Genomic DNA, 22830 nt, shown 5'->3' with positions numbered 1-22830 from the left:
AGCCACTGCTTCAACCTTTTGCTATATTCATGTGATATGAAGAGCTTTTATTACGTACAAAAAATGGTAAACACAAAGAAATAAACAAATATATACATATCTCCTGTTATGTACCTGCCTCACAACAAGAAGATGCCCCTCTGGTATGGGCGTCTCCACGCTGCAGATTGCAGGGAGCTATCCCTACACTGGAGACATGGAAAAAAAAAAAAAAAATAATGATAGCAGATAAAGATGATACTGTATGTATCTGTAATTGAATGGGTATGGTATTTAGACTGTAGGCACAGTCAGCAGATATACATTAGTGCTGTCACACTTAGTTATATTGAATGGACTGTGTCGACCCAGGTGCAGGATGGGAGTGCCAGGAGTCCAGCAAGAATGCTTCAACACCCTATTTTCCATGGTGTTTCCCCCTTATTTTTAGATTAAGAGGTAAGTGGGTTCAACCGGGAGTATGGGTGCCCATGGAAAGATAGTCATGGGATATCTTCTTTGTGATATCTTCATAGTAGATAATTAGCTCATGTCCTGGCGTTAGTAATTTAAGTGTTACTTGGTGGCTGTCCTCACTCGTATAGGTAGTCTCATGTGGTGTCTGATATGTGTCTTCCTTATAGATAATGTTAGTAGCCTATGGTTAGGCCCCGTTCACACAGAGCAAGAGGGGCGGAATTCAGCCGCGGAATACCGTTAGCCTCCATGTCATAAAGACACTCTATGGGAGGCGCCCATAGAGTGTCATTATGACACGGAGGCTAACGGCATTCCGTGGCGGACAATTCCGCCCCTCTTGCCCTGTGTGAACGAGGCCTTAGGGTGGATCTGACACTTCCCATTACGGATCTGCTACCCTAACCATAGGCTACTAACATTATCTATAAGGATGACACATATCAGACACCACATGAGACTACCTATACGAGTGAGGACAGCCACCAAGTAACACACACAATGAAGATATCCCATGACTATCTTTCCATGGATACCCATACTCCCGGTTGAACCCACTTACCTCTTAATCTAAAAATAAGGGGGAAACACCATGGAAAATAGGGTGTTGAAGCATTCTTGCTGGACTCCTGGCACTCCCATCCTGCACCTGGGTCCCAAATAGGACGATACTGTCCATTCAATGTAACTAAGTGTCACAGCACTTATGTATATGTGCCTGACTGTTGCTGCAGTCTAAATACCATACCCAGTCAATTACAAATACATACAGTATAGTCTTTATCTGCTATAATTATTTTTGGTTTTTTTCCATGTCTCAAGTATAGGGAAAGCTCCTTGCAATCAGCAGCGTGGGGACGCCCATACCGGAGGAGCATCTTCTAGTTGTGAGGCAGGGACATAACAGGAAACTGTACATACGTATATATTTGTTTATTTCTTTGTGTTTACCATTTTTTGTACAGAATAAAAGCTCTTCATATCACATGAATATAGCAAAAGGTTGAAGCAGTGGTTTTATTTTGCTCTTGAATATTATTATTATTATTTTGTTAAAACAGCTTCTCTTACCAACGATTCCATTATAATTTCTCTTTACAGCCTTATTCCACGAGGCAAGTCTCGGACGTCAACGGAAAACTTAATTTGTCCTCAAATTTCTATTATATGAACTGAAGAAATGAATACCTCAAAGCACCTTCTGCTATACAGATGTGGACAATTTATAAGTGTTACACTTACTATATGATGATAATAAAAGTAACTGGAATCATTACAATTATCAGCTGTCTGGTGTCAGTATAATATATGGGTTATGCACCAAGCTAACTTACTAAGCAGCACATTCCAGGGCACTAAAGTCACTCACCCAGATGGATCCATGACAGCATTTACAGTAAACTTAGATAGATAGATAGATAAAGTGGTTCAGATTGCAGATATAATAAAAAGCTTCACTTTGTTATTACTATAAATTTGCTCATCACTAACTATACTCCTGCAATGCTGATCCATAGGATGGCAAACACTTTCTTTCTTGACGAGAAACAAAGTATCAGAAAGGTTAAAATCTAACTATCTGGCAAATGATTGAGACCCATTGAATAGGATCTGTCTGTATTGAAAAGAAGGGTTTATCCGGTAAACAAACTTGTGAAGAGAAAAAATATGTAAATACATATAAATATTCACAAACCACAGCATGCACTGTTCTAATATAAGTCTAGTTGTAAAGAAATAAAGAACACTGAAGAGCACCTGAACTAAGTCTAGGATATATGTTTGTAATGTTCCTTACCTTAGGCTCCCAAGAATAAATCCACTATATAATTTTATCGTCAGAAGTTAATACAGCCAAAGATCTGGGGCAGAGATCACTCCTTCACTCCTCTCTGATAGCAAAACGATAAACTGCTCCTTGAATGAGTAGGAGTGACAAGTGTAGAGGTGACAGGACAGCTGAGATGTTAAGGCTGACACAGAGAAATAGGAGACTTCATAAGCTACCAGTAATATGGCTGCTGTAGGCCCAAGCAAGAATTACACTGATGGAGGAGAGCTATAAAGGAACCTACCTCACTCTAGAAGATCATTTCACTCTGAGTTACCCAAAACTGTGACAATCTATAAAGACCTAAATAGTATCTTGAACTTAAACAGTAAAATATATATATTGATAGTTTTAGGATACATTCCGAACATTCCTTTGGAAGCCTAGGGGATTCCAAAAATTGCTGTAGGCATTCCATCTACTGAGGTGACATTCTGTATGGCATATGGAAACTAGACATTCTCATGGCTCTTATTTCCTCATAGGTTTATAAACAGGCCACCTAACACTCACAAACCATGTTCTCTAGAAGATGGAAATCAAAGCAAAGTCACTTCGTAAGCTAAAAATATTGTTTCCTTTTTCATTTTTTACCTTCTTAGAAACAAATGTTATATTACTTTATCGTCAGAGCATCATAGGCCTTATATTATCTGGGGCAAGTTGTACTTTCTTTTTTTTTTTTTTTTTTTTTACACATTTTCCCTTCTTTTTGGTTTATTACATTTATACAATAAAAATATTTTCTTTAAAAAAGTCTCTACATAAACCTACAATTTAGAGTTTTTTCTTCTTCTTCTTCTTAGTGTCCTCTGTACAGTATAAATGACATATTACTTTTATTCTGCAGGTCAGTATTAACTTGGCAATACCTAATTTCTATACTTTGTCTATTTTTATTACATTTACACAATAGTCATGGGGGGGCTTGTTTTTGTAATGTGTTGAGTGGTAATATTCCTGGGTACATGTGTTTTGTTTTGTTTTTTAATCACTTTTTGTTTCATTTTTATGTAGGAGAGATTATCAAATAGTGTTCACCATGCGGGTTAAATCAGTTGCCAGTACAGATGTGCCAAATCCAAATGTGTGTGTGTGTATATATATATATATATATATATATATATAAATATATATATAATATATAACAGTAATAATGAGGGGTATCTCAGAAATCAATTTATCAGCCTGTTGCCTTTTAACCCACAGCCGCTCCTCCCCGGGTGCTGGGAAAAGCTGAATCCAGCCCTGGGAAACTGGTAGAAGTTTCCCAGGATTGGATACAGCTTTTGTCACCACCTGGGGAGGAGCTTATGGAGTTAAAAGGCAACAGGCCGATGGGCGAACTTTTCAATTTGCTTCATTATTACTGTAAATTCGCTCATCATTTTGGGGTGTATGATTATTTTTTTTTTTTTTTAATTGCTTTTTAATCCATGTTTTGGGAGAGATGACGACCAAAATGTGTTCTATTTTTTGATGCTATATTTTAAGTTTTTACAGTATATGAAAAAGTTGAAATAAAGAAAAGAAAAAATATTTTACCTTATGCCCCATAGGTAACTTGAAGCTTCAATAGCTGGATGAAGATGGGAATTAGATCTCTGATCCCAGCTGCAGATGGCTAAGTGGCTATAGCTGGCGCCCAATGTGCATGGAGCAGAGGCAGCTCCATACTACCCCCCTCCACCCCCCCCCCCCCCCCAAACATTTTTACATAGTAAACCGGTGCTGCCAATGGAAATGAGTTACAAAAACCCATCCAAACTGGAGACAAGAATGGTGCTCGCTTTGGAAGAAAGTAGACGTGTTTTGGCAGTGCTGGATAACCCCTTTAAAGTAGTACTCTAGTCCTCCCCCCATATATAATGCGAGCATACAATCACTATTTGATTAGTATTTAGTATATCCCCCAGGTTTGACATCTGTGCACTAATGTGCAGGCAGGTTAATCTCTCCTGTGTTACTGATAGTCTATGGTGTAAGTTAGGGAATATATTGATCACTTGCAGAGTTCTCTGTGAACCTCTATAGCTGCCATAAAAAGTTGTTTGGCAATTGTTAAGGAATTTAAGAAATAAGATGAAACCTTTTATTTCTCATTGGGGATGCATACATGCATGCATAGAAAATTGGCAGTAAAACTGAGTATAGTCTTTCAAACCGGTAAATAATCACATAAAAGTGTTAAAGGGGTTGGCCATTTTATAGTAAAGATGCAAAATGCTGACACATACTGCTGTGTGAATGTGACCCAACTGCTTCATATACACTGCTTTTTGATGCAGATATTTATTACAATGGCCTAGCATAAGAAAATTGTGCTTAAACATAATACATTATATACCGTATAAAAAAACAAATACAAGGATCTTTGAAAAATCTTAAGACAAAATTTAATATATTTCCTATGCTTTTGTATCTGAGTGCACTCATTTAATAAAAAAACAGGGTTTTAGTTAAAACAAAATCTCTTTTGTAAAAATACTGCAAGCATGCTGTATAAGGCATCTAGCCACCAAGGCACTTGGTGGCGCAACGTGCAACATTTTCTACACTGTAAGCTGCCACCCAGCCTATAGACACACTGACTAGGAGGAGTTTGGAATATCCCTGCAGTTACATTCAATGAGCAAGACACTAGGCACAGCTTGGCTATTTATGTCAGTACCATAGACTTTGAATGTTTTGAATTTATTTATGTAGTCTTACAGTTGGGGGAAATAGGTACAACAGCAGTACAAATCACTTGGGGTCTATTTACACAGAAATATTAGCTGACAGATTATCTGCCAAAGATTTGAAGCCAAAGCCAGGAACAGACTATAAACAAAGAACAGGTCATAAAGGAAAGCCTGAGATTTCTCCTCTTTTCAAATCCATTCCTGGCTTTGGCTTCAAATCTTTGGCAGATAATCTGTCAGATAATCTTTCTGTGTAAATGGACTCTTAGGGAAAGCAGACTTAAGCTGGGTTTTCAGCCTCTAAGGCTGGGTTCACACTGCATTTTTGCTGTCCGTTAAACAGGTCAATTTTTTTTTATGTTAAATTGTAATGTACAGAATAACATGGTCACCACATTTTTGTGTATGCTAGAAGAAAAAAAAACAGATCAGCTTCCGATCCTTTTTTGTCAGTGAATGGAGAACGGATCCTGACGCATGGCAGAAAACTGCGTCCATTCTCCCCCCCCTATAAAAAGGATATGTTTAACAGATGCCGTGTAAACCAATAATTGGTTACATTTACAGACTGCAAAGATCTATGGACAGAGAGTGATCATTTGCATGGCTACATCAAACTAGACATTACAATGGTTCAAGGCTATAGTGAACAGGTTATAAAGGAAAGAGATTTCTCCTCTTATCAAATCCATTCCTGGCTTTGGCTTCAAAAATCTGCCAGATAATCTGTGTAAACACACCATTAGAGTCTCCAATAATTTAACAGGAAAACAGCAAAGTGGTAAAAACGATGTTAAAAGGGTTATACAGAATTAGAGATAATGTCTTCCTTACAGAAAAAGTGCCACTCTGAACTGAAGTGAATAGAGCTGTAATAGTGCCTCGTCTGTCCTCAGATTGTGTGTGATGTTGCCCCCCCCCCCCCCCCCAGAAAATAGTTTTTTATTGTAAATCATGGATAACCCCTTTAAAAATCTAAACAACTTCCTCAAATGCTTTTAGTCAGATCTCATTTTGTTATTAAAGGGGTTATCCGGTGCTTGCATATTTTTAACATGTTGCTGCCATATAAGAAAACAAACATGTCATGCTTACCTCTCCGTGCTCCTCCAGTGTCCTGCTGTGGTTGCAGATATCCGCTGGCCAATAGCTGACGGTACAGTGCCACAGCCAGTCATTGGCTGAACTGGCTGTTAGTCCCGCAACAAGCTGGGAGTGACAGCCAACAGACAGCAGGGGACACCTGCGAACGCATCGGGACAGCGGAGGAGCGTGGAGAGGTAAGCATGACATGTTTGTTTTGTTTTCTTATATGGCAGTAACATGTTAAAAATTTACTAGTGCCAGATAAGCCATTTATTCAGAGAAGATGCATTTGTACAACACTCCGATTTTAAAAGGGTCATATGAGATGTAATAGAATAATAATAAGATTCCATTAAAATGCAATTTTTGTCTATATAATGAAATGTCATGTTTTGTTTAATGACTTTCTTTAAACATAATTGTATAACTCACCATTGGTACCAAACACTGGTCAATGGGGTATACATCCCTAATAATCTACGTATCTTGAAAATGGAGGAGCTTATCTGTATATGGCTAGCATGTTGGAACATGGCATGTAAGAAGCTTAGGCCCACATACGCTAAAGCTGTCAGACAAAAAAGGTCTTGTTTGCCAAGCAAAACGCATCAGAGCTCTGCTTTCATTTCTCAAAATTGACCTAATAAAATAGAAGGCTGAGCTGTAATTGGTTGCTATAAGCAAATCAGCTTTTGTCTGAAATCTGGTCCACTTCTCTTTTAAATTAGATTTTTCTACAGTTTTAATACTTAAGTTGAGACAATATTGAGGCATTATAAATGTACTAAATCAAAAACTCCACCTTATACAGGTAACACTCTATGGCAATGTCATTTCCGGTCATCAGAAATGTAGTAAGGCCAGGACTTGTGCCAGTAATAGGAGACTGCAGGAAACAAAACAAAGAGAAATGCTTCCCTGGTCTGCTTTCCTGCCTCATTCTTTGTAGTTACTGTAGTGCCATGTTTGGACAAGAACCCTACTGCTGACAGTTTCCTGAGTGTCCAGTCCTCTGTAGTTCCATAGTGATTGGCTGAGCAGTCAGTCCCAGACCATTCATCACAGGAACTAAAAACAGAAGGACTACAGTGGGGAACAGATGCTGAAGAAACTGGGAGCAGTGAAGGAGCAGGCAGGTAAGTATGCTTCTTTGATATGTTCCCTGCAGTCCCAGAAACATACATAAACACCCAGATAGCCCCTTTAATTAAAAATTTGCAGAGCATTCAGCAGGCAATTTTCTTTATAGGAATTTTTTTTTACACTGTTAAGTGTAATGCAATAATAAAACTTATATTCAAGAGGTGTATATAGCTTACAACCATGCCCACAATTGCCCCAGTAAATAGAGGGAATTATGAGCATATGCATTTGCATTTTCTAAGACTGAGATGTATTTTTTATATATTTAATATTCGTTATTGGGTTTATTGTCCCTGGAACAAATAAATCAAGCATTGTATAGTTTTTTTTATTAAACAAATGCACTCAAATACAAAACCTTATTAAAAATATATTAAAACAATTTATTAAATATATTTGTTCTGCCAAGTTATTTATCATTAAAAATGTTTGTATAAAGTTGTAAGTTTTACAAGAAAATTTTAATTTTAAATGTTGTTGCATGCAAGTGCAACTGTAGCAGCCTGTGTATTTGGGTATTTTTTTTTTTTTTGGTGGCTCATTAATTTAGTGAATATGGTGCTATTCTCTTGTACTGTGTTACAGTGTCATTGAGAAACACAGTTTTATAAGGATTTTGGTTTAAGACAGATTCAGTGTTCGGAAGAAAAAAAAAAGTAGTCATGTGATTATGCAATATACTCTTTGCGCCATACATTAACCTATACCAATATTTGTGTTTAGGAACATTCTGAAACCGATGCCCTGACTTACTGAACTGCCTGTGAGTGGAGTCAGGATAGTAGAACGAATATCAGAATGTGTGAAGTGCGATTCTGGCTTACAGCACAGTAATGAGAGAATGACACCAAGTTACATAACACAATATAAATCTTATTTTTTTTTTTACCAAAACTATAAAGAAAGGGACACACTTTTAATGTGACACATATTTTTTTCCATATTTAAAAACAAAATTGGATTAAATAAAATTTACAGTGAGTACAGCCCATTTGTGCAAATAAATACCCATGTTAATGTACTCTCACAAGCATATAAAACAAAACAAAGAAAAGAACAACAAAATGAAGAAGAAAAAAAAAGGAAAAAAAAAAACTATACAATGTTCAGGACAATTAACTCCAAAAGAACAAACAAAGAAAAAAAAAAAAAAAAAAAACATAAAAAGGCAAATTTTCCACTCAGGGCCAAAAAAAAAAAAAAAAAAAATATTACCATCTTTCTTTTACCCTATGGCAGTTTTATACCCGCTACAGAGCATTTCTGCTCACGATCAGAAAATGGGTTATGTTTACGTGAAAAGTACCGCAGAGGAGGGAATCAAAAGAGGATGAAAAATACATACATACATATATATATATATATATATATATATATATATATATATATATATATATATATATATATTCTCCAAGGTATTAAGAATAGTGAGAATGTGCTAGAAACAGAGAGAAGTTGAAAAGTTGAATGATTTGGTGACATGAAGAAAAAGACAAGAAAAAAGCTTGTCAACAAGATAGCGTGCAAATAAAACAAGCAAAGTAGTGAAGTAGGGAGAACCAGAAATGCAGCAACAGTTACATGGTATGAGTACTGGACAGTGAAATAGGAGGTTGGCTGATCGGGAACATGAAAAAGGGGACAAACAAGAGAAACAAGAGATGTACAACCGTAAAGGGGACTTCTAAAAGGAACAAAAAGTCACACGGAGAAAGTGGAGTTAGAAAGAGAGAGGCTGTATCAAGTCCAGTGTGCTTCTTTTGAGGTGGAAAGGGAAAAGAGGAAGAAGTGTGATGAAAAGAGGGGGGAGAAATTTTACTCCTCCAGGTCTTTGCTGCAGCCCTCTTGCACCCTCCCTCACATCTTCCCCTACCCATCTTCACACGCTATTGCGAGCTGGCACGTTCCAGTATGCGCAAATCATAGTTCTTTTTGATACTGCGCAATTTGAAGCGGCTGAGCGGACTATTTTGCTGGACTGAGGCGTTTTGTGCTGCCATGGTGCTAGGGAAGACTGCCACGATGGTATAAAATGCTGCCAGGTCATTGTTGTGAATTTGGCGCCCATTTTCTGCAGGTCCATTGTTTTCACCATTAGGCCCTGGGGCATGACCCTGAGCGTCCCTCAGCCACTGTATTTTGGCCCCAGACATTGCCAGCTGTGTAAAAAGCTTGCCTGCTTCTGCCCGCGTGATGCCCTCTGGAAGGTCTGTGATCTCTAGGACTCTGCCAAGAACTATGGGAGAGGGGGGAAAAAAAAAAAAAAAAAAACTTATGAAAAACACAATTAACTCCTATTATAAGTCTGACGTAACTGAATGCAAAAGACAATCCATTCTAAGGATGCCTTCACACATACCGACTCGCAGCAAAAAACTCGCTGCAAGTTTCTGCTACGAGCCGAGGTCCTGGAAGGCCCCTATCATTACATACAAGCAGTGGTCTGAAAGACCGCTGCGTGTATGTAATGCAGCCGCCCCCTTAACCCCTTCGGCTCCGGTCCCCACCGCTGTCTCCATACATTACCTGGCTCTGGCTGCACGGGGTCCCGGGGTCCTGCTCTGCCGCCCAGCCAATCAGTGGCTGCGGCTGGGCAACACACTGATTGGCTGGGCGGCAGAGCAAGATGCCGGGACCCCGTGCAGCCAGAGCCAGGTAATGTATGGAGACAGCGGTGCGGGAGCCGAAGGGGCGGCTGCATTACATACACGCAGCGGTCTTTCAGACCACTGCTTGTATGTAGTGATAGGGGCCTTCCAGGACCTCGGCTCGTAGCAGAAACTCACAGCGAGTTTTTTGCTGCAAGCCGGTATGTGTGAAGGCACTCTAAATGCCTTTTATAACTAACTATTTAGGCAAGAGTGGTTTATGTCAGTTTAAGAACAATGTTAGCCTGAGAGAAAATTTGATATGAAAGGTTGAAAGCGACTCTGTACCCCCAATCTGCCCCCCCCAAACCGCTTGTACCTTCGGATAGCTGCTTTTAATCCAAGGTCTGTCCTGGGGTCCGTTCCGTAGGTGATGCAGTTATTGTCCTAAAAAACATCTTTTAATCCGGCAGCGCTGTGTCTAACGGCCGGGGCCTAGATTGTGTATGGATTAGGCTGGCACAACCTCTCTGTCCCTCCTCATCATTAGGAATGCTGCAGGCAGATTAACTCTTATTCATCAGCTGTGTCAGTACGGCACATGGGCTGGATCGTTAAGGCACCTGTGCAATGTTCAGACGGGAGAAAATGTTCTAGGGGCATTCCTAATGATAAAGAGGGTGGGGAGGAGGGACGGAGGGGTGGTGCAAAGTTAGGGCACAGATACACTAAGCCTGTTTGACACAGGGCTGCAAGTTTAAAAGTTGTTTTTTAGGACAATAACTGCATCACCTGGCAAATGGACCCCAGGACAGATCTTGGATTAAAAGCAGCTATTTAAAGGTACAAGTGGTTTGGGAGGGACAGATTGTGGGTACAGAGTCACTTTAAATCTCAAGATAACATTTAGAATGCAATATACAATTATAGAAAGACTTGGAAATCAAAAACACAAATAGAAAATGACAATATGTATTTTTCCCCCAAACAAAAACTTACTATAAAGTTTACTTTTAATTGGAAAAAAAATCATAACATCAAATATTTAAAGTAACAAGAATCATCTTACTAGTACACTCTGATAACAGCCATACGATACACATCATTTCACCTGTCAAAGAGCTATACTTGCCTATGTCTGCTGTACCCAAGTCCGTAGATGCTGACTTTAGGGCCTGCCTTTTTCCTCTGTTTCCATGTTTCATCCCTGTCTAAGCATTCAACAAAATATGGTGGAAGAAAAAAAAAAAGTAACCATGAGAATACACATAAAACAGACAGATATTATTTACAACTCTTAAGACCATATATTCTGGCACTATTGTGTTCCTTACAGATTTAAGATGCCAGCTATGGTCTAAAGGTATACTAAGCTTAGCTGGCAGAACAGTGTGTGTGTGTGTGTGTGTGTGTGTGTGTGTGTGTGTGTGTGTGTATAATATGTTTATTTATTTATTTTAATACTTTTATAATGGGGGGCGTAAATGAGGAATATTAAACTTTTATGTGGGGGAAGGGGTATTAAGGTTTTTTTTAAAAATAGTTTTAAAGGAAACCTGTCACCCCCCGTGATGGGGTGAAGGCCACCGGACTCCCCTGCTAGAGACCCTTATACTTACCCTTTCTCTCCAAGTCCCGCAGCTAAAGCCGGTCCCGGGACGGAGATATCCCCAATGGAGCTATTCATTCTCTATGGGTGTTGGACTTATCTCAGGAGCGCGCGCAGCTTCCAACAGGGATATCTCCGTCCCGTGACCAGCTTTAGCTGCGGGACTTGGAGAGAAAGGGTAAGTATAAGGGTCTCTAGCAGGGGAGTCCGGCGGCCTTCACCCCGCCACTTTTTTCTTTCACCATAGCATAGATTAGTGGTATCGGCGATCTATGCATAGAGCCTGCCTGAGAGCATACTCTGTGCATGGATGGCCAATCCGACAGGACTGAGGTAAGTGGATTACCCCCCACCTTTCGGTACAAGTGATCGGGACCCCCGCAACATAGCTCAGTGACAGGAGCTTGTGACAGGATCGCAGCTGCCTCTCATTATCCTCAGCTCCCGGGGCCGCTCTCACTGCAGTGGTCCCGCACACATCAAACACCTTCACAGTCAGGAACGTATATGTACATTCCTACTGCACGGGGTATGTGCAGAAGGAACGTATATATATACAGATTGCTGACTGATTTTTTTTTTGGCCCTTCCTTGACACTTTGCACAAGTGCCCACCAGCCCTTTACTTAGCAACACTCCTATGTGAAGTGGTCTCTAACAGTAAGATATACTTCTAAAAATACACATTATAATAAAGAGAATGTGTGGCTGCAAAAAGTACCAACTGCAATACTGTAAAATGCTTTAAAGTTTTCAAAAGATTTATATGTATTGCAGAGATGTGTAAAGTAAGTTATGGCAGCAAAAACTAGCATATAATAGAGTAAAGATTACTATATAATCTGCTACTCAAGGTCACTGCATGGAAGGTGTGAAGCGCTGGTAAAACTTTCTAAGTTTTCTGTTAAGAATTTCCTAAAAAATTACTTTGGATACCAAAATAGTTAACAGAACAAGAAAAAAAAGCTACATTATTTGTGTATCTAGGGATAGGGATTTTTTTTTTTTTTTTGGGGGGGGGGTGAGAAGGCACAACTGCCCTAAGCAACTTCAGAGTATGGAAACACTTCGCTGACACTGTATCCCAGAAAGTAAATGCATTTTTTTACATTATGGAAGAACAGACATATGTGAGAGGCATCATGTATCTCCTTGATCAAACTACTATCTAACAGTGTCAGCAGTTTGAAACTTGACAGATTTACCTGAAATAAAAAGACAACCTGCCTAAAGACAACCTGCCAGACCAGTCTATATTTAGAAAAGGTCTATGTCTTGTTTGGGAAAATCACTTTATATACATCTCATATGCAGTCTTAACGGATATTCCTGTGCTAGTAAAGAGCCTTCCCCATTAGGATGAGTAGGTCTAAACAGATGCATGAAGTGAAATTAAACATTTTAAAAATGTACTTTTAGATAAATACTTGCACATCCCATATATGCCTATTGTGTTGTCATAATCTGTTGCACTAGGTAATGACCACCTTATGGAATATATTAAGGTGGTCACACCTGCTCAATTCAACTGCAATTGTTTGCTCTGTCCCAGGAGAACAGGTTAGCAGTCTCCACTGAGCATGCAAGCAACTAGAGTGGGAAAGCATGTGCAACAGAGCATGGCCACATCCTTGAGAAGAACACTAGTGTTAAAAGTTTTTTTTAATCTTATAAACAGAAGATTTGTTCACTGTTATGCATCTGGCACACATCTGATTTTACCAAATTTGCTTAGTGGGAAAACTCCTAACTCCTGAATTAATACCACGTTCCAGGCTTAATATATAAAACCATCGACTCACACATGATTCTGCCTTTGCTAACAATAGTGACATTTAATTTAACCATCATATACATAACAGTTTTGAGTCACATGCTTGTAACTGTACCAGTTGTGCAGAATAGGGAGGTTGACTGTGCAATAATGTGGGACAAACAGAAAGGTTGTACTGGAGTGGCTGTCCGAGTAGAGAGTAACGGCCATCACCTGCAAATAAAAGGCAAGGGTGACACGTTCCATACACATTCAAATCTCCTAACAGATAAAATTAAATTAAACATAAGAAGTACCTTGCCCTGGGCCAACAGGTCGGGGAAACTGTGGTATAACAGATAATGGTGACAGTCCTGTGCAGACACTGTTCATGTTGGAGCCTGGAGAAGGTGTTGGAGACTGTGCTGGAGATGTAATAGGACTGTTCATAAGGTTACTAGGCTAGGGGGGAAAAAAGTGTTTGTTAAAGAATTTGTCTGGTTTAGAAAGCCTAATTTCATATGCCCTAAACAAAAAGGGGATTCTCTTCAGGTTCCTTATCTTTTGACCAACAGGAGGGCAGTTATCAAAGGCGCCACCTATACTGGAAGACTTAGGGGCCTATTCCACGGGAGTGATAATCGGCTGAATCGACCCCATTCGGCCGATTATCGCTCGGTGGAATAGAGAGAACGATCAGCCGAGGATCGTGTCATTGGCTGATCGTTTATTTAGGGCCAGACCTAAAATCATCGGTCCCCCACCGCGCATCGCTACGGTGGAATAGCGGTGCGTGGCGGGCGACGATTTGAGAAGCGCAGCATACATTACCTGCAGGGCTTCTCCTCCGCTCAGTCTTCCTCCCTGGGTCCTGCTTGCAGCATCAGCAGCTCCGGAGCGGCCTGACCGAGCAGTCAGACCGCTCAGCCAATCACTGGCCGGGAACGCCGCCGCCAGTGATTGGCTGAGCAGTCTGACAGCTCAGTAAGGCAGCACTGAAGCCGATGCTACGCTGCGGGACCTGGGAAGGAAGATGGAGCGCAGGAGAAGCCCGGACAGGTAATGTATTGCTGCAAAGAAATAGGTAACGATGTCTCTGCAGCCCTCGCTTAACGATCATCAGGGCCGTGGAATAGGCTCAGTAAACGAGCGTCGATCTGGCAGATCGGCGCTCGGTTACATCGTTGCTCGGCCCGTGGAACAGGGCCCTTAGGTTACACAGGCAAGCTATTAATTAGAATGGGCACTTAATTTGTACCACATTGTACCACATTTTCCATTTAAAAACTACAAACAAAAATTACCAACATTGGCTACTGTATCTTCTACCCATTTAGAATTACGTGAAAGCTGCCGTATCACTAATACATGCTTGCTCCAGGTAGTAGCCAAAATAAATTGCTTTAACCCCTTGCCTCTTTTGCCTGTTTTGGCCTTAAAGGGGTTGTCCGGCGATAAAAAATTATTCACAGAATAACACACATTACAAAGTTATACAACTTTGTAATGTATGTTATGCCTGTGAATGGCCCCCTTCCCCGTGTTTCCCCCCACCCACGCTAGACCCGGAAGTGTGGTGCATTATACTCACCGCATCTCGTGTCGTCCACGGTCTCCGATCGTCAGCAGTGACGTCTTCTTCGGGAGGCCGGCGGATCTTCCCGAGTGCCGGCAACCCTCTGCAGCGTCATCCGAAGCTCAGCCGCGATTGGCTGAGTATAACTGTGCTCAGCCAATCGCGGCTGATAACGCGGCCACGTCATCAGCAGCTCAGCCGCGATTGGCTGAGCACAGTTATGCTCAGCCAATCGCGGCTGAGCTTCGGATGACGCTGCAGAGGGCGGCCGGCACTCGGGAAGATCCGCTGGCCTCCCGAAGAAGACGTCACTGCTGAGGATCGGAGACCGTGGTCGGCACGTGACAGGTAATGTATAGCGCACCACACTTCCGGGTACACGGGTGGGGGTGGTGGGACACGGGGAAGGGGGCCATTCACAGACATAACATACATTACAAAGTTGTATAACTTTGTAATGTGTGTTATTCTGTGAATAATTTTTTATCGCCGGACAACCCCTTTAATGCCCAGGGTCTAATTTTAAAATCTGACCTCTCTTTATGTAGTTATAACTCTGTGATGTTTTTAACTATCGCAGTTATTCTGAGACAGTTTTTTCATGACATATTCCTCTTTATGTGTGTGGTGTACTTTGGTTAATACACTCAGGGTTTTTTTTTGTAAAAAAACACATTTGCACAAAAATTTGAAAGATTTACAATCCTTTATATTCAAAATTCTCTTTTTCTGAGAAGAATAGTTATGTCACATAAAACTATTACTTTAACATCCACAGCATGTCTACTTTATGGTGTCGCCATTTGGTGAACGTCCTTTTACTTGTTAGGATGTTAGAGGGCTTCGAAATTTTGCAGCGATTTTTAAAATTTTCAGGAAAATTTCAAATTCTATTTTATTAGGGACCAGTTCAGTTCTGCAGTGGATTTGTGGGGCCTGTATGTTCGTTACCCCCACAAATCCCTCCATTGTAAAAACTGCACCTCTCAAAGTATTCAAACTAACATTTCATAAGTTCATTAACCCTTTAGGTGTTTCACAGAAATTTAATTGAAGGGGAAATTTAAAATTAAAAATTTTTTGGCAGTTATTCCATTTTAATCCATTTTTTTCCCTGTAAATACTAACTGAGAAATGGAACTCAATATTTATTCCCCATATTTATTCCCCATATTCCAATGTTTCTAGAAATCCCCCATATGTGGCTTCATTGTGTCACCTGACTCAACCACAGGCCTCAGACATGACAGAAGCCTTGTGTATTTTTGGGGTCTTTTCTTATTTTAGTTTTTTTTAGCCATTATACCATGTCACAGAAGCCTTGCAGTGCCAAAATATTTGTGTAAGACAAGTTGACGTTTCCATCTGTACCATTCTGGGGGACATGTGGCACCCTGATCATTATTTAATATTTTATGAGGTGGTACGAATAAAAAAAAAACCCACAATTTAGCAGCTATTTCTTTTTTTTTTTGGACGCCATTTACTATACATCACATATGACATGTTATTGTTACTCGTCAGGTCGGTTTGATTACAGTGATATCCATTTTATATAGCTTTGTTATAGTTTATGGCATTTTTACTATAAATACTGTTTGTTTCTTGTATATTGTAAGACCAGTATTATTTGAAAAATTTCGCCAATAGAGGTATGTGAGGGATTTTCTTCTGTGGTATAAGCTGACATTTTTAGCGGTACACCTTTTGGGTACACGTGACGTTTCGATAGCTTTTTCTATACGCGGAGCAGGTAACGTATGCTCGTGGCGGGGGCGATCGGAGTGGCGGCGGCGACCGGGGTGGTGCAGGGCGCTGCGGTTGACCGTGGGGCCGGGCTGCGGATGAGCGGAGGGCCGGGCTGCGGGTGCGCAATCGCAAAACGATTTTTCCTGTACAATATATCGTACAGTCTAAACGCTGATCGTTATGAAAAAAAAAATCGTTACTCTGACATCGTTAATCGTACGATCGGGCCAATTATCGTTTCGTGTAAACGTAGCATTACTGTTTGAAATAACTTTTAAAATGTCAGACATATAAACTGTTATTGATCTCAGTGGGTTTTGCTTCTGAGACCTACTGCGATTCTGAGATACAGCTGAGGGGAGAGTGCCAGTGTGTTCCAAATTTCAAATTACCGTAACAGACTTTTTTTCCCCCCTCAGTGATTCTTTTCCATTTTTCTTATTCTGCTTTACTATAACCACCTTTCTGCTATTAAATCAATTATATATTTAAATCAGCTTACCTGAGCGCTGGTATCTGCACCATATAAATGTTCAGGTTTCTGACGTTGGTCAACACTAAAATATTTGCAGTGATTCCACTGAACCATTGGTGGGTTCTGCGATGTGCCCTGTGGGCCATTGGGTACATTCAACTGCATCACCACCACACCCAAACTTGAAGGGTTGACTCCTATAAAAATAATAATAATAATAACAATAACAATAACAATAATACAACAATAATAACAACAACAACAATTTTATTTAACACGGGATTATTGTGATTTATTCAGCATTGAAAAGAAATTTGTATAGAACATTACAGTGCATTCAGAAAGTATGCAAACACTCACTTTTTTCACATTTTTTGCAATTCTCGTCTGCAGCTCTGACAGGTTGGATGAAGACTGTCGTGGACGTCATTTTCAGGTCTCTCCAGAAATGGAGTCATTGGGGTCAGGTTAGAGCACTAGGCATGGACCCTAAACCACTCCTGTGTTGTTTTGGCTGTGTGTTTAGGGTCACTGTCTCGTTGGAAGGTGAAACTTTGGCCCGAATCACTCTAGATAAGAGTTTTCATTAGGAATACATTTGTACTTTGCTGCACTCAGCTTTTCCTTACCATGACCATTTACACAGTATGAGGCTACCCCCACCATACTGCACTGTAGGGATGGTATTCAGTATGTAATAATAAACCTCAAATTGGAAGAGTGCTGCAGTAATGGTTAATCTTCTGTCATTTTCCTCCATCTGAACTAGTGTTGCACGATGCACCGAAATATCGATACTACTATCGATATTACGGGACGAAAAACAGTTCGATACCAGGATTTCCTGGTATCGAAACTTTATGTTAAACTGCGCTATTATGCAGTTTAACATAAAGTATAGCGCAGAGAACACGGCCGGCAGCTATATGAGCGCCGGCCGTGTTCTCTGTGTGCCGCCCCCTGCTCCCACCTGTCACCTCCTCAGCGCGCACCCTCTTCCCCCGTCGGCGCCAAATTCAAATAGCCGGCACATAGCTATTGCTAGTGCCGGCTATGTAACTATATAGATGCCGCTGTCACACTGACAGCGGCATTACCCCCCTCCTGAGCCCGCTCCATATACAGCGGGGGTCAGCTACTGTGTGTAGCAGACCCCCGCTGCTAATGACTGCGGGCAGAGCAGGGTCACGGGCTGAAGAGGGAGAGCGGTGTCCGGGAGAGGAGAAGGCCGGAGCAGGGGTCGGCAGGAGATGCAGCCACTACATCTGCACCGGACTAGGAGATGTGGGGGCGGCAGGAGTGTGAGGAGGCGGGAGGCCGGGGCCGGCAGGAGACTCCGGAGCAGACACAATGTGGGGGGTTTACAGTCGGCCTGACTCTGACTGGGAGGGGGGCTGTAACCTGCAGATCACAGACAAATCCAGGTCACCGGTAAGCATGCCCTGACACCAGGAATAGTAAAACTACAGCCCCCATTATCCCCCCTGCTGGCTGGTGTGTGTTATATGGCTACAGCCACTATCATCCCCCCTGCTGGCTGGTGTGTTATATGGCTACAACCCCCATCATCCCCCCTGCTGGCTGGTGTGTTATATGGCTACAGCCCCCATCATCCCCCCTGCTGGCTGGTGTGTGTTATATGGCTACAACCCCCATCATCCCCCCCTGCTGGCTGGTGTGTTATATGGCTACAACCCCCCATCATTCCCCCTGCTGGCTGGTGTGTGTTATATGGCTACAACCCCCATCATCCCCCCTGCTGGCTGGTGTGTTATATGGCTACAACCCCCCATCATTCCCCCTGCTGGCTGGTGTGTTATATGGCTACAACCCCCATCATCCCCCCTGCTGGCTGGTGTGTTATATGGCTACAACCCCCATCATCCCCCCTGCTGGCTGGTGTGTTATATGGCTACAACCCCATCATCCCCCCTGCTGGCTGGTGTGTTATATGGCTACAACCCCCATCATCCCCCCTGCTGGCTGGTGTGTGTTATATGGCTACAACCCCCATCATCCCCCCTACTGGCTGGTGTGTGTTATATGGCTACAACCCCCATCATCCCCCCTGCTGGCTGGTGTGTGTTATATGGCTACAACCCCCATCATCCCCCCTGCTGGCTGGTGTGTTATATGGCTACAACCCCCATCATCCCCCCTGCTGGCTGGTGTGCGTTATATGGCTACAACCCCCATCATCCCCCCTGCTGGCTGGTGTGTGTTATATGGCTACAACCCCCATCATCCCCCCTGATGGGTTGGTGTGTTATATGGCTACAACCCCCATCATCACCCCTGCTGGCTGGTGTGTTATATGGCTACAACCCCCATCATCCCCCCTGCTGGCTGGTGTGTGTTATATGGCTACAACCCCCCATCATCCCCCCTGCTGGCTGGTGTGTGTTATATGGCTACAACCCCCATCATCCCCCCTGCTGGCTGGTGTGTTATATGGCTACAACCCCCATCACCCCCCCCTGCTGGCTGGTGTGTTATATGGCTACAACCCCCATCACCCCCCCCTGCTGGCTGGTGTGTGTTATATGACTACAACCTCCATTATCCCCCCTGCTGGCTGGTGTGTGTTATATGGCTACAACCCCCATCATCCCCCCTGCTGGCTGGTGTCTGTTATATGGCTACAACCCCCATCACCCTCTGATTGTTAAAGTGTTATATGACTACAACCCCCATCCTCCCTGATAGCAGTTGTGTGTTACATGACTACAATCCCCATCCCTGGCAGCTGAAGTGTTATTGTCCATACTACCTGTCACTTTCCTGATCACGCACGGTAAACCGAGCAAGTGCAGAAACCACCCAATTCAGTACCCCATAAAAAGATGGTACTAAATAAAACTACAGATCACAGCGCAAAAAATGCCCCTCACCCTACAGCCAGACAGGCGGAGAGATAAAAAAAGTGAGTCAGAGTTGGGCAAGTTTTTATTTATTTTAAATAATGAGGACTTTATTTTTAAAGTAATAAAATTAGGGAACATAAATTGGTTCGTACTGACCTGAACCTGGGGGGGGGGGGGTCATTTCTATTCTTATGTTTCTTTTTTTTTCGTTTTTTTTTTCTTAAATATAATTTTTTAAGTATCGAATTGGTATCGAGCATTGAAAAAAAAAAAAGTTGTTATCGGTATCGAACTCAAAATTCTGGTATCGTGACATCACTAATCTGAACACAGGAACTGTTAGTGCAGTAGAAATTTCTACACCTTCACCAGATCTAAGTCAAGGCACACATTACAATTGTGCTTTCCGAAGTACACTGGCACCCTGTCAAAATTTGGTGCCAATGTATCTGTGAATGGACCCATTTACTTCTGTGGCCTGAACATTGTCAGCTAGTGACTATGTCTAAATAATTTCCAGCACTTTTGAATTTTTAATCATCAGGGTCCTTTTACATTTGTCAGCCATTGGCGGTCGCAAACAATTACCGATCAGTAAGATTGGCGTTCGCTTGCCTTGGCTTTACAAGGCACAAGAAATCGAATGTCCCGTCTCTACAAAAGATGTTTGTATCGCCCATGTAGCCAAGGAAACTGACAGCATAGATATGTATATATTTGTGCTGTCAGTTTTGTGAGCAGAGCATACGCTCTGCTGTCCTGTATTTTTAGGCCTCACAGCGGCCAGAGCACGGGATGCTGGATCGCTAGCAAGGAAAGTACGTACTGCTTGTGATCCGGAAAATGACAACACAGAAATAAGCATATCTGAGCTACAGTTTCCCTTTATTGGCCACACATAACCCTGTTTACACAGGAAGACGTGCGGCCAATAATGATAAATTTTGAAGCCTGCTCTAAAGAAACGATCGGTTGAGGATTAGGCTTCGGTTTGGTCCTTAGCTGGTCATCAGCCTGTGTAAAAGTTACAGCAAAGAATAGTTCCTAGCAACGCTCCTGGACGATAATAGGTCAGTGTAAAAGGCCCCTAACAATCCTGTTCCTGAGCTCTACGGGTAGTTCTTTCCCCTCTTATAGCTTGTTTTTTGTTCTGTGTTCAGCTGTGTCTTTCCAAATTATCTCCAATCAGCTGAATTTATCACAGGTGACTCCAACCAATGTGCAAAAACATCAGAGATGATGAAAAAGAGAAATGGGAGACCCCAGAACTAAATTTCATGTGTAGTGGCAAATGGTTGAAATATTTGTGTCCATACAAAACTCTTTTTTATCCTATTAAATTTGCCAAAATGAAGGTAACATTTTTCCATATTCTCATTATGGTGTATCGAATGCAAAAAGAAAAGAAGAAAAAAAAAAGTGAAATGGTTTAAAGACTTGCATTGCATTGCAGACTAGAGAATGCATTGTATAGCCGAATTTGCTGAAACATAGTTGGCTAAGAAGCATATAATCCACAGAAAGAACCAAATGTTCCAGCTTGTATCATTTCTCAGTATGTATTCCTGTCCTACAGGCAGATGGGCGACTATGATGAGCACTACATTTCACATATTCCAACCTTATTTTTAGCTATCTGTACATAAAATGACTCAAATGTTATTGAGATTCAGCATGACAGCTGACTGGCATCTCACAGCAGTCAGCCAGTAATTCATTGGAATACTGACAAAAGCAATCAGCAAGGTGACCAGGATTCTTTAAAGGGAAACTAACAGCAGGTTAGAAAGACTCTAGGGTCAACTAGGGATAACAGATAAGACACATAAAAGTCACAAGACAGACTGACTAAAGGATGCCTATCCTTTTTTTGCAAACTTGTGTCATCTCAGAGACATTAATCAGGGGTCTGGATGCTGAGACCCCTGCTGAGTTCAGGGGTACAAGTTTAAGTACTGTCTTGTAGACTTTCATTATTTCTTGGAGAGCAGTACATGGATTTATAGAAAGCGCAAAGCTCTCAGCTGAGAACATAAGTGGGGGTCTCGGATATGTAACTTTGATATGTCAGAAGTTTGCATTATTTAAAGGCAGTGCTTCTCAATTCCTGTCTTTATGGCTCACCATGAAGACTGGAAAGAAAACTTTAATTCTGGCTCCTCATAAAAATACAGTGATGCCTTGGATTACGAGCATAATTCATTCCGGGACCGTGCTTGTAATTCAAATCCACTCTTAAAGCAAAGCAAATTTTCCCTTGGGAAATAATTGAAATGCAGACAAATGGTTCCAAACCCCAAAAATAATGATTTTTTTTATTCTGAATAACATGTAAAACCAATGAAATATATATTTAAAAACAGCTGAATATGTGATATTGAGTACAGTAATGGAGAGGATGGGAAACACAAGCGCTGACAGAGACTGCAGGGAGCATGAAGGAATGAGCAGGACAGATGTGGGCACAGACGTGCAGCACTCTCTGTCCGGGGAGAGAGGGGTTACAGCTATGAAGACATTACCTCCACAGTCCTGTCCTCTGATGCAAGCCCCAGCCTCAAGTGGATCTGCCATGATTTGGAAGGTGATGGAGACTTGCTCGGTCAGAGTACAGGGCTGTAGACTCCGCTACGCAGAGCATGTGGATCCCCCACTTGACCACCCACCCAGTACAGGGAGCTCTTAAACAAAAGCAATGCTCTTAAACCAAGTCACAATTTTGAAAACCTGTGAGCTCTTCTTGCAAAACACTCTCAATCCAAGTTACTGTTTAACCATGGTACCACTGTACTTGTTTTAACACAGTAGTGCAGTACATTATATATACACTAGGTGGCATCGATGCACAACACCATAACCCAGTAAGACCAGCTCCTCGATCAGAGAATAGAGGTCACTTATTCTAAATTACATAAAAAGCATTAATTAGGAGCCATTTTTACCTACCTATATCTCTGCTGAAAAACTAGCCAAGTGGAATACACAAATCTCAGGAATTCATATTGTGTTATAAGAA

The 22830-nt window shown here is 41.6% G+C and overlaps 2 protein-coding genes across 7 annotated transcripts in view; both read right to left on the bottom strand.

The window, feature by feature from the left end:
- STAC3 (SH3 and cysteine rich domain 3) overlaps window positions 1–2383 on the bottom strand; it is a 48956-nt gene extending 46573 nt beyond the window's left edge. The window contains exon 1 of the mRNA XM_069972275.1: window positions 2255–2383. The gene's annotated coding sequence lies outside the window, so the exon portion shown is untranslated. The remainder of the gene's footprint in view (window positions 1–2254) is intronic.
- A 5140-nt stretch (window positions 2384–7523) lies between these two features.
- Window positions 7524–22830, bottom strand: part of R3HDM2 (R3H domain containing 2) — a 112599-nt gene continuing 97292 nt past the window's right edge. For 4 of the 6 annotated variants that reach the window (XM_069970381.1, XM_069970385.1, XM_069970383.1 and 1 more), the window contains 5 exons: window positions 16978–17147; window positions 13468–13612; window positions 13287–13384; window positions 10921–10999; window positions 7524–9436 (listed from right to left, as the gene is read on the bottom strand). In XM_069970381.1, coding sequence (XP_069826482.1) covers window positions 9087–9436; window positions 10921–10999; window positions 13287–13384; window positions 13468–13612; window positions 16978–17147 — 842 coding nt within the window. In that variant the 3' untranslated portion in view covers window positions 7524–9086. The remainder of the gene's footprint in view (window positions 9437–10920; window positions 11000–13286; window positions 13385–13467; window positions 13613–16977; window positions 17148–22830) is intronic. The other 2 variants (XM_069970384.1, XM_069970386.1) reach the window with 1 other exon arrangement.

This window comes from Dendropsophus ebraccatus, chromosome 5 (assembly GCF_027789765.1).
Source record: "Dendropsophus ebraccatus isolate aDenEbr1 chromosome 5, aDenEbr1.pat, whole genome shotgun sequence".
Taxonomy (NCBI): Eukaryota; Metazoa; Chordata; class Amphibia; order Anura; family Hylidae; genus Dendropsophus; species Dendropsophus ebraccatus.
Note: the sequence above shows the minus strand (reverse complement) of the source record. Positions and strands in the feature narration are given on the sequence as shown.